Here is a 14485-nt window from a genome sequence, read left to right on the forward strand (position 1 = left end):
ATCCCCTACCATGTCTGAAGGCTCCTTCCAAGGCAAACCTGTCAGGAAGAGATGGACTAACAGGCAAAACTCCTCCTAGCATCACATCAGAGCCAGGAACCTCCCAACCACTCAGACACCAGCTTTGCAGTGACAAAAATGCACAAAGACAAGGCCAAAACAACTAAATTGAAGCCATGAAGGCTTATTCAAGTAAAACATCTTCATTCGAACTGAGCAAATGGAACACAACAGATGACTCTGCAGAGCTTTGCCTTAGAGCGGCTGATGGCACCAAATGGGCGCCCTGGCTGCCAGGAGAGGCAGGGATAAACTATCCTACAAGACTTGTCTCCATCTTCTGCACACCTAAATGCACGCCTCTTCTCATGCTAGGCGAAGTGCAGAGATTACTGGTTGAGCCACAAAAAGCTGAGTGATTCCTGCTTCAAGGACGCTCAAATAAAATGCAACCTAAAAGGCCTGGAGGAGAACAGCTCCTTACAGAGAAGCCTGCTTTCAAGCTCAGGTTCTTTGCTTAACAAATCAACACAGTTTACGCTTCTCAAAACTGACAAGATCTAAATGTCTGTGGCCCAGTTAGAGCAATCCCAAAAGCGATGGATAATCTCTGCAGGCACCACCACCAAAGAAAACAGGACTCCTATTTTATAAGAGTTTTATAACTACTAGGATTTTAACAGCAGCTAGAAGACAAAGCAGGCAACTTCAAGCTTACCACTTTTTAATCCTAAGGTTTGTTCTTAGGATCTGTTCTCCCCAAAGCCTGTCTTCTCCTTCTGGTGTGGCAGGAACCCTCATTTCTCCCAAACCGGCTATTACCACTTGTGCAATTGGAGAGAAGGTAATTGAGGTCCTACTGCTTGCTTTTTAGCTCTCAGACACAGAATTAGGGTCAGGCCTCTAGCAGTGATGTATGCAATCAGAACGGCAAGGTTCACTTCCACTGCCGCACAGAGCAGTGCTTTGACACCTCCCCCAGCTGCTGTTCTGCAGCCCATGAGCTGGCAGCTCATATCACAGCTTGAGGGTTAGGAGGAAGCAAAAGCTTCAGCTGCTTGGGCCCAGCAAAGCAGAAAAGCTGCTTTTCCGGTTTCCTTTCCAGAAACTAGGGAATTCTGCTGACCCTTCTCAGCTCAAAGAAAAGCTGAGCCACTGCAGGGAATCAAACCCAAGAAAAACCTCTAGGAAAACTCAGGCCCAGGAAGGAGGACATCGCTCAGTGCAGCTGCTTGTGTAAAGAGAAAGAACTTCTGAGGCCAAGACAGACGGCGTGAGGTAAAGTGTTCTGTAAGGCCAGAACTCACCAGCATCAAAGCTGACTCGCAAGGACCCAACCCTGCCTGGGCCAGATCCTGCTCCAGCACACAGAACATCTCCCCCTGACATCCAGGAGTGCTCAGCATGCTGGAGGGCAAGACGGTGGGAAGGCAGCTCCTCAGGGCCTGCAGCTCCAAATCAGCAGGTGCAGAAAGGGCTTTCGTTCTGCTCAGCTCTGTCAGGCAGGCGTAGGCTCTGCATGTGGAAACACAAGCCTCTAGCAGAAATATCTCTGGGGGAGGCAGGTGACCTTGTCTCCAGCATTCTGCTCACTTCCAGATTTCTGGAGGGCAACAAACCACCTTGCTCTACAGTACTGAAACGTTAGACATCTGCCTCTTCACCACAGTGCCTCAAAACGCACAAGGCCGAGCAAACTGAAGACACTACCCCACCCCACTGCACTTCTCACTGCCTGCAGGCAGGCCTGGTTCCTACCACAGGCAACAATGGAGCACCTGCGAAGTCTCTCTGCTTTGTCCTGTGGCACAGGCTGTTCCCAATCACGGGGCAGGGAGCTAACCATTAGGAAGGTCAAGGAACAGGTCCACAACCTCCTCTCTAGGTCACCTGATTCTCAGCTTCTTCCAAAGGAGAGGTCACTTGCTGGAGAGGGCAAAACAAGTTACTGGGCTTAAAATGAAACCTTTGAAAATAAAATGATATTAAAGGAAACAAAAGCCATAATCAATACAGAAAACAAGTGCATCTGATCAGACGCTAACAACGTCAGCCTTTTGTAGGCTACAGCAGAACCCCTCTGCAATGGATCTAACATTACAATTGCCAAACTAGGAAAGTCTCTCCCAACGTAGCAAATTAGGCCAAACAAATCCCTCTGCTCCTGGCGCAGCTTGCACTCCTTGGAGGGGAACGTCTCCACAGCAGCTGAGCGGCTAGCTGGAGTCTACACCACATATCACGTTGCTCATACTCAGGGAGATGCTCAGCCAGGCTCTGTCCTCCATAGCTGTTAGTCACACAACAGCACTTCCATGCTCCCAGACAAAATGTGTACCTAGGCCTGGTTTTAAGAGCTGCTTCCCTGCTCAAGGAACCGTATTCCACCCAGCAAAGGCAGAGATCTTGCAGCACATGGCTTTCTCTCAGTGTGGGACGTGGCCCAGGACTGGTAGCATCAGCTTTCAACAGCCCAATACACAGACAGCCAGGACTCAGTTCACTCTTGGATGCCCCAGGGAGGATCGGAGGCTGCGCATGGTGCAAAGTGGAAGGCGAGGGCCTCGCTGCTTGCTGGCAGGGGGAAGGTAAGCTCCCTCTTACCTGGACCTGCTATTCATTCCAAATGAATCTTTTTTTTTTTCTTTCTTCCTTAAATTATGAACAATATGGAGAAATTGAAAGCAACCGTGTTTGGTCCAACTCCTTCCCTCCCAGCCCCTTGGCTGATGCTCTGTGGGGCTTGCTCTCACAATCGGCAGAGGCAGAAGAGGGTAGGAATGAAGACACCAAAGGCCACCAGTATAGGAAACATGAGGCTGCTGTTGTCCGAGGCATAGGGGTTTGGTGTGCGCGGGCCTGACTGAACCCGGTTCTTATTTGCCTGTTTTTTAACACTGGAGCCGTCATCATATTCATCTTCATCATCATCTTCCTCTTTTTTCTCTAGACCTGGGTGCGGCTGCAGCTTTGGAACATCTGTTGGACAAGAAAAAAGGTTGCAAGGAGGCAGGATGTAACCTAGGAAGTCACCCGAATCACTCCCTTCCCCTCTCCCCAGTCCAGCATGAACACTGGCAACAGGGCACCTGTCACCACATCAACACCACAGCCAGAGCACCCCAGGAAATAGGAGCACCCTCTGTCACAGAGGCTCACACCACTATTTCTTTCCTCCACGATGCAGGACCATCTAAAGACCCAGTCTGCAAAGAAATCTACATCTCTCCACCCCACCTATGTGTCACACACAAGTCACAGCACAAAAGCACCCTTACAGCATACAGAGTCAGATACTGCAGCTGCTCAGTCAAGAACAAGCACCAGCTGCCTGCGGGACCAGCAGATACCAGTGCAAACAGGAATGGGAACAAACTTTTCCTTAAATGGTCCTGCCTCACATCACTGCACCCCTCAACTCCAGACATATCAGAGCAGCATGGCCCAACCCCACTCAAATCCAGTCCTCTGAGCCTGGAGCCCAAACTGCACATCCCTCACACAGCAAGGTGCCACCTGGCCACAAGGTTACGCACCAAATCTTCAGCAGCACTTGGCAATCCCTGACCAATAGTAAAGCAATCCGATGCTTTGGTCGGAGAGGGGTCCTAAACCTCCCCTGTTCAGGAGCTAGAGGGACCCCAACTCCAGCACGGTCTCACAAAGAGGATGGTGAAAGAGCAAGGACTTCACTAGCACTCCCCACTGCTATCCAGAGGAAGTGATAGCTGGGAAAAAACACTACCTTGTCCTCAAGCTGAGAAGGCAAAGCAAAGCTCCAGGTAAGAAACACCTAACTACTAGCTGAAAGATCTCCACAAATTACTTGTCTGCAGGGCTGCTGCTGACATCCAAGGCTAGAGGGAATTTATCTGTAGCTATAAGCTAAGATTGACCAGGCGTGTTCCTTTCTCCTCTACCCCATATGCAGGAAGTCCTGAACCAAAGTGATTTTTCTTATTCCAAAAATGACACAGCTTTGTGCACTTGGAGGACACTAGGAGGACACTACACACCTACTGCACTCTGCAACTGCACTCCGTGGGAACTTGCTGAGAGAGAAACAGTTTTGGCAGAGGTGGGTCAGCAAGAGCTATGATCTCATGGTCTGAGAAGCAACAGGCTGCTCTCCAAGGGGGAAGAGCCTTCTGGCTCAAAAACTGTGCTTACCTTCCACTGTTCCTTGCAGGATGTATAGGGCACAGATTTTCGGATTGTCATAGTAGCCCTAGAGAAAGCAAAGAATGAAGTCAATGCTGCAGCTTTGAGGCAAGAAACGTTCTCCCCACCTACCATCACCTCCCCTCCTCCAGCACACTGCTGCGTTACATGGCTGGGGAAGAAGGGAAAAAGGAAGATTAGGGCTCTGCCCAGGAAAGTTTATTACCTTTACAAATTCAATGTGGAGCTTTCCTGTGAACGTGGAAACCTCTCCCTGGACACTCAGTTTCCCCTTTTTGATGCTCATGGGAATGATCTCATCGTGAGCTGTGCTGTGTCCAACTCTGTCAAAAATGTCCAAGTCCTTCACCACCACATGGCCATTCAAGCGAACATCAAATACCTTCAGGGTGGAAGAAATGACAGAGTGTCAGAATGGATTCAGGCACATGACAGTTGAAAGGAGAACAGAATAGGAAAGGTCTCTGCTTGTTATTCACCCAGAACCAGAAAGCATTGCAGCATGCACTGTCCCACCACACGCGCTCCACTGCCTTGAGAAGGATTCAGAGCTCAAAAGCAGCCAGGTAAAGACACTGAAGCATTAGTGTTGTTTTCAAATACCCTGAAATCTGCCTACTTCTCTCAAAACAACTCCTGCATCTGCTCTTCAGAACTGAGGACAGCACAATTTTTTTTTTTCTGATTTAATCACACATTTATTTCATAACTTACTTTCCATCAACTGGCTGAGGACCTGCTCCTACCACCCCAGGGTCGTTGCAGCACACCACACCCTAGGGAGTTAAGCCACTTCTAACTAACAGCCTGCAGCAGAGCAGTGAAGAGGAAACAAGCTGGTGAAGGACACAGGGTTTGAAGGATGTAAAATGTTGAACTGCTAACCACATCTGTGAATTCAGAGTGAAAGTACTCCTCAGGGCTGTAATGACTCAAGCTTCACTCAGCACCTGGGGAATCCCAGCAGAACCACATGAAGGAAGAGGAACCAAAGATGCCTCAGCCCTTCGGTTTAATCTGAGGCTGCTTTTTGCATCCATTGTCTAAGCCAGCTCGAAGTTTCTCCAGCATGCAAAGCAGCAGAGGCAACCTGGACATGCAGAGTCTTAGCCAGGAACTCGCATCAAAGAGACAAGCAAGAAGCTGTTGCTTACCTTCTGTTGAGACTGTGCAAAATAGACCTCTGCAAACTTCAGCACCAGCACATAGTCACCCTCCTCTTTGATGGGAACTTCATAGCCAAAGGTCTCCTCATTGTAACGCTCGGTCTGGTACAGAATCTGATCTTCCGCATTGGACCGCAGGATTGGCAGCTTCATACCATAGTCAGAAGCTGAGTTTCAAGCACAAAACAGTGAGAGGAAGGGTTAATTTCTGAGGCACGTGAAAGGGATACTTTACATACTCTTGAAGTGCTTAACTCCCTAAGTGGCATTAGCACTTATGCCCTCCTCAGACCGGTCTCCCCTCCTTGCTCTGACCAGAGGAGGCACACGGAGCAGAAGCAGAGGCAGCCAAAGCCCCGGAACCCTGGCCCTGTACAAAAACAGGTCTGGACTTGCTGCAGTCTAGGACCAGTAAACTCACTCGCACCGTTTCAGAAGGAAGAGCCTGTTTCACAAAGAGGGCATAGAGCCAAAGGACTTGGCCATTGACTCCAGCTTCAAAGAGGAAAAACACCTACAATATTTTTACAACATTTTCAAATTAGTAACTCTGAGTACAAAACCAAAACAGTCAGCGTAGGACTAACTTAACTCATTCATTCAACAGACTTGAAGTTAGCAGTTGATGGCATCAGGTTTTAGAGACTCGCCCTCCTCAAGTGAAAACCTGGGGAACAGCAGAAGGGTGAAAAGCATTAGGCATCTTAGAAAATTTTTCTTCTCACCACAGCCACGCAATATCTGCTAGCTTGCAGACAGGAAGAAGGAAGCCAGAAAGATACACAAGGGTTTCAAGAGCACCAGCAGCTCCAACAGCTGCTGTTCTCGCAGCCACCCAGCTGAAATGGGCGCTGTCTGCAGGCATCTGAACAGCCTTCTGAGAAGGGCCCAAACAACATTCCCAAACAGGACAATACCTGAGAAAATAACAGAAATGTTAAAAATTGCCCTTCTCCATCATTATTTCACCACCTCTAGACTTGACATTCTGTTGTGTCAGGGTTACTGTACAAATGCACAGTGATGCATGCCTCGAGCTCAGATTAAAGTAATTTCCCAGCAAAGCAGGGGCAGGAGGGAAGACTGTGGACACCAACTGCCCACTGGCACTTCAGGCAGGAGAAGCTGATCCAGACAAAGTTCTCTGCTGACACTTGCCACTTCCACCCCCATTTCCATGGGAACAGACACTGCACTGGCCAAGACAAAGCAAGAACTACTAACCCAGTGCACGTTGCCAAAGACGGAGCCAATGCAAACGAGCGAGGGGAAATTAATGCCAATTCTTAGTCTCCCATTTCACACACAGCTACTCAGGCAATCTTCTGCTTCTCTTTACCACTCGAACCCAGGCGCAAAGGCTGAAGACTCTAACCACCAGAAATACAGAGGGTGAAAAGTTTAACCTGTCCTCCCACATAGATATTTCTGGCCAGCCACAGGTTACAGCGATAGCGAACTAAGGACTCCAGAGAAGTCAGCTCCTGTTAGAGAAAAGCCTGCACAGGAAGAAAGTCCTTTAATATTTGAGAAGGTAACTGGAGAGGAAGGCCTGTCACCCGTGTATCAGAGCTCTGTTGACATAGCTGTGGAAGCAAGCTTGATTTTACAGCGCGTTGGGAGGTAGCTCACCGAGCGACGAGCAGTATCCATTAAGCTGCGACTCAACTATGTTTGGCACCTGGCTATTCTGTAATTGCCATCAGCACATTTTGTCCTTTAGGGCACAGCATCTGAACTGAGACTTGAGGAAGAAAAAAAAAAAGTTTTAATTTGCCCAGGGGCAGTACAGCCCAGAAAAGCTATCTCTAGGTTGTTTCCTCCCAGTGAGCCACATATTTCTGCTGTAGCCATTACATGCCTGTCAACACAGAGAGGAGCCCAGAGTAAACCAAACAATGGTGCAATAAAAAGCCATTGAGAGAAAAGCAGCTGAGAGCTCAAAGGGGTAAAGTCTCCTCCGCTGTGCCTGGCACCACTGGCTGAAGCAGGATTACTGTAACAGCCTGCTGTTCAGAGACACCACAGGCTTCCCCCAAAGGAAGAACACGTCACAGTGTGCTTGAAGAAGACCCTTTTTTCCTCCTCAGCTCAAAAATAAAATTGTTCAGGTCCACAAGGACATTCTCCTTCAAGTCAAACATGTGAGAAGTCTGTGAAGAGAAAGTGACCTACAGCGACCAAGGCACCTTGCATGACTGGAGCGTCAGCTTCCATGGGGGTGAAAAAATCCTAATAAACCATATTAGTATGTAAATGTGACTTCTCCTATATCCAGTGTGCCCAAAGGGCTCTCCATTCGGGATGCCACTCATGCAGGGTAAGCTATGGCAGTCCTAGCTGTATAGCACAGGACAATCCTCACCATCCTACACAGAAACAGTGAAAATTAGACTTAAAAGTCAGCAGAGATCTTATCTGCTCTACACTCCACCACTCACCTGTAACTGACAGCAGGAGCAGCTTGGCAGAGCTAACTTTTCCATATATTTGTGAGTCAACTAAGTTTTGATGCACCAGTTACCAGAAATATGTAAAATTCATACAACCAGAGCGGTTTCAGGGGAAGTAGGAGAAGGTAACTCAAGCGCAAGGGCAAGATTAGTTCTCCATCCTGTCCTTACTGGTAGATGAAAGCTGTTAATGATTCAGTAGTTGGAGCAGCTCATCACATCCCATCTGCCTCTACTTCTGCCCCTGCCCTGCTCCCGAACACCCTGCCAGGACCGGAGCAGCGGAGCAGAGCCACCAGCGCGTCTTCCTCCTGCAGGGCCCAGGCTGCCGGTGGCAGGCATCGCCCCGCGCCCCGAGGAGTCAGCTGCGCAGAGCAGGCAAAGCGTGTTCTCACTGTACGGAGAGCGCTGCAGGCTGGGCTTCGAACTGGCAGATCTTGCTGTGGAAACTGGGGTCTTCCAGTGGAAAATTAAAAAAAAAAAGAGCCAGGCGGCTGCATGCGGCCGGTTTGGCAGCCTGACCACTGTCATCGCCTTTCCAGCCGAAATTCCACGCCAGCCCGCGGGGAGCGACCTCCCCTCCGGCATTACACAACCCCGCAGCCCGAGGCCGGGAAATCCAGCCCGGAGCCCGCAGGGCCCGCTCCGCCGCGGGGACGGGGGGGTGCAGCCCCCGGCCGGGCCCGGCGGGAGGACAGGGGTGACCGCGGTGCCGGTGGGTGACAAGTGCCCTGTGGGGGCTGGGCCGCCGCTGCCCCGCAGCCGCCCCCTCCGCGACGCCGGGCCTGAGTGGGAGGGGGAGAGGAGACCCCGCTGCGGGCCTGCCCGTGCCACCGCAGCCCTGCGCGGAGACCCACCGACCCTCGGCGGCGGGGCCGGGGGAGGCGGGACGGCGCCGGGGGGGACGTGGGTCCCGGACCCCCGCCGACACAGGCGGGCCCCGGCGGTGCGGAGCCGAGCGGGCCCTGAGGGCGGCCCCACCGACAACCTCCCCCCACCCCACCCCACCCCACCCCACCCCGGCGGCCGCCCGCGCGGCACCGGCGTCCTCCCCGCCCTCACCTCGGCCCACGCGGCCCTCGAGCGGGTCCTTGCGGAAGTGGATGCCGTTCACGTCCACATGGGCATCGCCGCCCGCGTTGACGGCCCAGACGACGCTGTCGGCGAGGCCGCCCGCCGCGCCCCGCAGTAGCAGCGGCAGCAGCAGCAGCAGCACGGGCGGCGGAGGCGACGGCAGCAGCGGCGCCCCGCGCGCCCCTGCGCCCACCATCTCGGGCTCCCGGCGCCGCACCCGCCCCTTCCTGCCGCCGCCAGGGGGCAGCCTACCCGGCTGCCGGGGCGGTGCGCGCGTCGGCCAATCCGCGCCTCGCAACGCGAATATTAATTCTCTGCCCGGCTGCCATTAGGCGGCCGCGAGCCCCTATCTGCATATTCATAAGGCGCCGGGCCAATGGGAGGCGGGAGCGGGCCAGCAGGTTTGGTTGAGAGCCGAGGGGACGGCGGCGCGCTGCGGCGGGAAGGGAGCCGGTCTCCGCAAACCGGGAGTGCCCAGGGCCGGTACCGCCCGCTTAGGGAGGGGAGCGAGGGCAGAACCGGCTCCCCCAGCAAGGGGCGGCGGGGTGGGACGAGGCTTCGCAGCGGCGCCTCCGGAGCGGGGACGCAGCCCGGCGAGCTCCCCTCCGCGCCGGCCGGCGGAGGGAAGAGCCCCGCCACCTCCACCCCTCCAATCAGGGAGCTCCAGCGCGGCCGGAACGCAAAGCACTGTGGGACGGCGGCGGGAAGCGGGCAGGCCGGTGGTTGCCGGGGCAACGGGCGGCGCTGCGGCAGCACCGGCCCGGAGCGGCCCCGGGAGCGGCCCGGGCCCCGCGGGCAGCGGGCGGGCGGTGGGGAGCAGAGTTGGAGCTCCGCTGCCGTCGGGGGCAGCTCGTAGTTTCGTGTCCGCTGCACTGTGACCTCCCGGTACCGATTCTCCGCCTCAGCAAAACACGCCGGTTCCCCCGCTGCCCCTGCTGTGGGGTACGGGAAAAGGCAGCTCCCGGCCTGGCCGGTGAGGAGTGAAGCAGCTGGGCGGCGTGGAGCCCCTCGGACCACAGAGATCTGCTAGAAGAGTGAGGCAGCCGATCCAAGGGGGGTGGGGAGCTGGCCGTCATGCTGCCGGGGACGTTTCTCCCCGTGTTGCATTTTACAGGAGAACGTAAGATGCTGGGGTTTTTTTGTTTGTTGTTTTTTTTTTCTGGAGAACCTGGACGAGGTCTTGGGAGGGCTGGAGTGAGACATCACGGATGGAGACCGGATGAAACTCACTCGCTACGGGGTGCAGGGGAGCAAATAACGGAATGTTTGCCTCCACGCTTGCCCTTCTGCCTGATCTCCGCGTTCCTCAAAGCGCCGGGTGCCAGCCAAGCCTCGCAGCCGCACGTCGCTCACCAACCGCATTATCAGCCGCTGCTCTTCAGTCCCAACGATGTTTTATTAATTTGAGTGTCCCACAACGCATTTGCTTTTAGAAATAAAGACTTAGCGCTACAGTTTGCGAATTAAATGGGCTCGTTGCTTTTGTAATGTGCCTCGGAGGCCTCTTACCAGCACACGGCCTTGGAGTCAGTTTGGTGAGGGGGGTGTAACCACACACCCCCTGCTCCCTAACGTGCTCTGCCCAGGTCAGAGCAGGCCCCAAAGTCTGTCCTTGCTGCTGTCACACCGGCTCTTGGGCTCGTGGGGTAACTGGGCTGGGGCAGACAGGGCACTGCTGCGTTCCCACGCCACTGCTGCTGGGAAGGGGTTCCTGAAACTGCGGAGTGGCTTAGGAAACCACACGCAGAAAAGCAGTGTAAAACAGACACGCTTAGCACCTCTCTGGACTAAGCCACCTCATGCTGGTTCCTGGCAAATTGTCTTGATGTTACAGACCCAGCTCTGGCAGCATCTGACCAAATCCAGACTAATCTCCCGTATCCCTGCTGTGTTTGTGACCTGTTGGGTGTCCCCCAAGTTCAGTCAGCAAAGGAGTGCAAGCAGCCGCGGCCAGGACAATGCTGTCCAGTTGGCGAGGCTGAGGGAGGCCTCGTTAGAGCTCATTTGTACTGATTATAGACAATCCTCTCTAATCTCTCAAGATTTCTCATCTTAAACTGCGATGTGCTTGGGTCAGGAGCGCAATGTCAAAGCAGGTAAACACTTTGTGTGTCACCAGGTTACTGCCATGAGCTGTGAAAGCGAAGTGAGAAGAGGGTCAGCATGAATCATCAGTGGGCCGAGGAAACTGAGGTTACAAACAGCAAAGACCATGGGTGCAAATTCTCCTGTTTCCAGCCCTGTGACCCACAGGGCAGCAAAGGTCCCGCTGAGGGCCACACGCTGCCCCTTGCATGGCCCAGGTGGGCTGAGGCAGCGGGCCCCCTTGGCCCCCGGGTTCGCAGGGCCCTCGCAGGCCTCACACACAAAATGGCAGCGGGGCCCAGACCAAACATGCCCAGGAGCAGAAATTCAGACGTGAGGGATTTACTACCTAACACTTAGGTATGGCCAAGACAAGTCCCTCAGCTGAAGGGGTCTCTTTGGCCCCAGATGTGTACAGCAGCAGCTGGGAGCTAACCCAGCTCATCCCATGCCTTGGGAGCGTCACCAGCGGCTTCGTGACTGTGCCAAGCCCTGGGGTCCCTGTCAAGGCTCCTGCATATCTCAGCAAAATATCAGCAACTCTTTCTTGTAAAGAGAATTCTGAGTTTCCTTGAAAAGCAAGAGTTCCCCTCCTTGAACAGAGGGGAAAACCCCTCTCTTTGCCTTCCACCCAAGGACTCAGCCTTTTTTAGAAGGCAAGGCACTGAGCATTGCAGCACCTCCTCTGCCTCCTCACTCAGAGCACCTTCCAATAACTAGCCTGGGCGATTATTCCCCAAGAACCAGCAGCCCAGCATGAAGCAAGAGGGATTAACTGAGCAGCAGCAAGTGAGGGATAGCATCTGCACTCAGGGTGCAGGAGGAGCACTCGCCCTGGTTCACGCCAGCAGAGGACGGCAGGCGTGCCGCCATGGCCTGTGTGCCGCGATGGCCTACGCTGCCGCCCCTGAATCACTACCTGCAGTTACCAACAACGTGATGCCCGCTTGCGCCCCAGACGCCAAAGGCTCTGTATCCTGTTACTAATCCACTGAGCCACCAGTTCCTTGATGCAGGCTGGATTTACACCACTAACCTACAAGTGAAAGGCTCAGGGTTGTCTTCTCAATCCCTTGATCTCTCCCTGTTCCCTGGCAGCTGAGCCAAAATTACTCTGTCTTGAATCAGTCCTGCCTCGTCTACAGCCTCGATCATTCACAAGTGGTGTGGGGCACGTGTTTTGGGTATTAGCCATTTACTGTGGGAAAAAAGGATCGGGATTCGGGATGTCCAAAAAGAGCAACGGAGACGTACGGGTCAGGAGCAGACCTCGTAGCTAACAAGACATCGAAGAAGCCAGTGTGAGCCAGCCCCAGTGCCTGGGCCTGCTCCTGACCCGCACAGGGATAGAGGGCTCAGGTGTCCGGAGGGGACCAGCTCTGCCCTGCCACGTGGAGCCACTTGGAAGCCTCCCTGGTACTGGACTGGAGAAGAGAGCAGAAGGATTATCTCTGGAATTAGATTATTTAGATTGGAGCTTTAATCTCTGACCCTGTCTGCACAAGAAAATAGTAAAACTCCCTGGGATTACTTGGGGTTTGTTGTGCAAGAAAGCCAAGCTTGCAGCAAGAGCTCCTGCTGGAAGGAAAAAAAATGAATGCTTTGGAGACCTGCCCTGTCTGACCTGTTCACTGTATCATGGTAAGACCTGGCAGAAAAGAGCTACAGATCATTTAGCAGAGACTCAGCTTTCCTCAGAAGCAGCTGTGGCTCCAGGGCTGCCTCTGCAATGACACGAAGGTGTCCTGCGGCCACCCTTACCCTAGGACTCTGTCCCTGCGTTTCTTGGGAAGACAAACACGACTCTGCCACAGTACAAACACAGGGACCTGCCTAAGTGAAAACGGCAGCAGTTCACAGAGAACATCCCTAGCCACTACGATGCTGCGCTGTGGATCCGCACAGCCTCTAGAAATGGGTTTACAATTTTAAATAAATTAAAACCATGTCCTGCCATCTGCCACTGCGGGCAAAGGATGCGGCTGCTCAGTGCAGGACCGGGGAACAAGCAGGCAGAAGCGGCCACCGTGCCTGTTGCCACCGACTGTCCGTCGGGCTTGCGCACGCTGGCTGGCACAAGGCACGCGCCCTGAGTCGTCATCGGTCCCTGCGGGCAGGCACAAGTCAGTCTGCTGCATACAAGCAACCAGTGCAGCTGTCCTCTTGCTCTGCATACACACGCACGCTTCTTTCTCAACAGCCTCCACCGTAAGCGAAACGCATTTGTGTACCAACGCTCCCTACGGCACGCACAAGCCTGCACAGGCCTCTCCCGGCCCAGCATTATCCTAAGTACGTACAGAACTTACCAGGACTCTGGGTCTGTTCAGTTTGTCACCCTCGTCGCCTAAGCACAACACAGCTCAGCTGCTGCACCAGTGAGTATGGAGATCTGTAAATATCTATTTTCCAATTTCTTGGCTCACACCCACATTTCTAAGACTGGACCAGCTCCATAGATACACACACATCGTTTGCATACTCCCACTTGCAAACAAACTCTTCTGCTGCTGTGCTCCCAGGTACCCATCTGCACTCCTGCTTTTATGCACGCACACAGAAACCTTTCCCAGTGCACACGCCTGTGCAAACACGAACAGGCACAAGCACAATGTAAGGAAAGAAAGTTTTTCCATTGCTGGGGTATCAGCCATGGCTGCAGCTATGCTGGTTGGCACAGCAACAGGAAAGCAGAAGAGAAAATCCTCCTTTGGGACACAGATTTGTGGACTCTGAGAATTTTAAAGGGAACCTGGGAAGTGAAAGATTTGAGATGGAGGAAACAGGAGGATGTTGGTCCCTAACCTCCCAGTTTGGAGTAAAGGAGCAACTGAGAGGAAAACAGCTCCCAGTCACACTGAGAAACACACAGAAATTGTGTTTGAATTTGAAGCAAAGCAGAAGTTAGTCCTGGCAACAAGTGACTGAGCCTCTGCATAAAGAAAGGCAACAACCGTAGGTCTGGCAGAGTAGGGGAAGGGAGCCAGAGACTGGGGAGAGGGGAAGGAGGATGAGCATCTGATATGCCGGGATGCAGCTCATAGGACCCGGAGGCTGCTGTTGTCACCGCTGCAGACATGTGCAGCATTTCTGAGTGTGAACAAGCTGGAGGGCAGGGCACAGCCACACAAGGAGGCTCTGAGCCCATCCCTGGCACCAAGGATGTTACAGCTCAGCACCCACAGCACGGCCCCCGCTGTGCATACGCTGACAGTTGTGTTTGAAATGCTCTGAAAAATGGGGGGTTGGCTATTGCTGCCTATCCCCCTCCCACCCAGCTCCCCTCTGTGCCCTTTCTCTCCTTGTTCCTTGCAACGACACCACAGGGGCTCTCACAGAATCACAGAATGGTTTGGGTTGGAAGGGACCTTCAAAGCCCACCCAGCCCAACCCCCTGCCAGGAGCAGGGCCATCTCCAACCAGATCAGGTTCCTCAGAGCCCCGTCCAACCTGGCCAGGGGGATGCAGGGGTGGGGACCCTCCACACTGCCCTCACCGAGAGGCACCTCCAGGCCCCTTCGCCAC

The 14485-nt window shown here is 53.7% G+C and overlaps 1 protein-coding gene across 2 annotated transcripts; it reads right to left on the reverse strand.

Annotated features, from left to right (window-relative positions):
* Nucleotides 1-2227: 2227 nt before the first annotated feature.
* MLEC (malectin) lies at nt 2228-9071 on the reverse strand. 2 transcript variants are annotated; one of them, XM_086761554.1, is made up of 5 exons: nt 8864-9071; nt 5337-5515; nt 4388-4564; nt 4171-4228; nt 2228-2979 (listed from the first exon to the last, which is right to left on the reverse strand). In XM_086761554.1, exons 1-5 carry the CDS (start codon nt 9069-9071, stop codon nt 2750-2752), a joined length of 852 nt encoding a protein of 283 aa, XP_086617680.1. In that variant the 3' UTR covers nt 2228-2749. The 2 variants fall into 2 exon arrangements, with proteins under 2 accessions (XP_086617680.1, XP_086617681.1); XM_086761555.1 differs by lacking the exon at nt 8864-9071 and adding an exon at nt 7973-8098.
* Between the last annotated feature and the right edge of the window lie 5414 nt (nt 9072-14485).

This window comes from Chlamydotis macqueenii, chromosome 17 (assembly GCF_036417535.1).
Source record: "Chlamydotis macqueenii isolate bChlMac1 chromosome 17, bChlMac1.mat, whole genome shotgun sequence".
NCBI classification, from domain to species: Eukaryota; Metazoa; Chordata; class Aves; order Otidiformes; family Otididae; genus Chlamydotis; species Chlamydotis macqueenii.

Bases quoted from the DNA above. Each gene is read 5' to 3' on its own strand.
- MLEC (XM_086761554.1), bottom strand. From the start codon at position 9,071: ATGGTGGGCGCAGGGGCGCGCGGGGCGCCGCTGCTGCCGTCGCCTCCG. The intron at 4,565-5,336 runs GTAAGCAACAGC...TCCACCCTGAAG, and splicing joins TTGCACAGTCTCAACAGAAG to GTATTTGATGTTCGCTTGAA. The intron at 2,980-4,170 runs GTAAGCACAGTT...CTTGTCCAACAG, and splicing joins CCTGCAAGGAACAGTGGAAG to ATGTTCCAAAGCTGCAGCCG.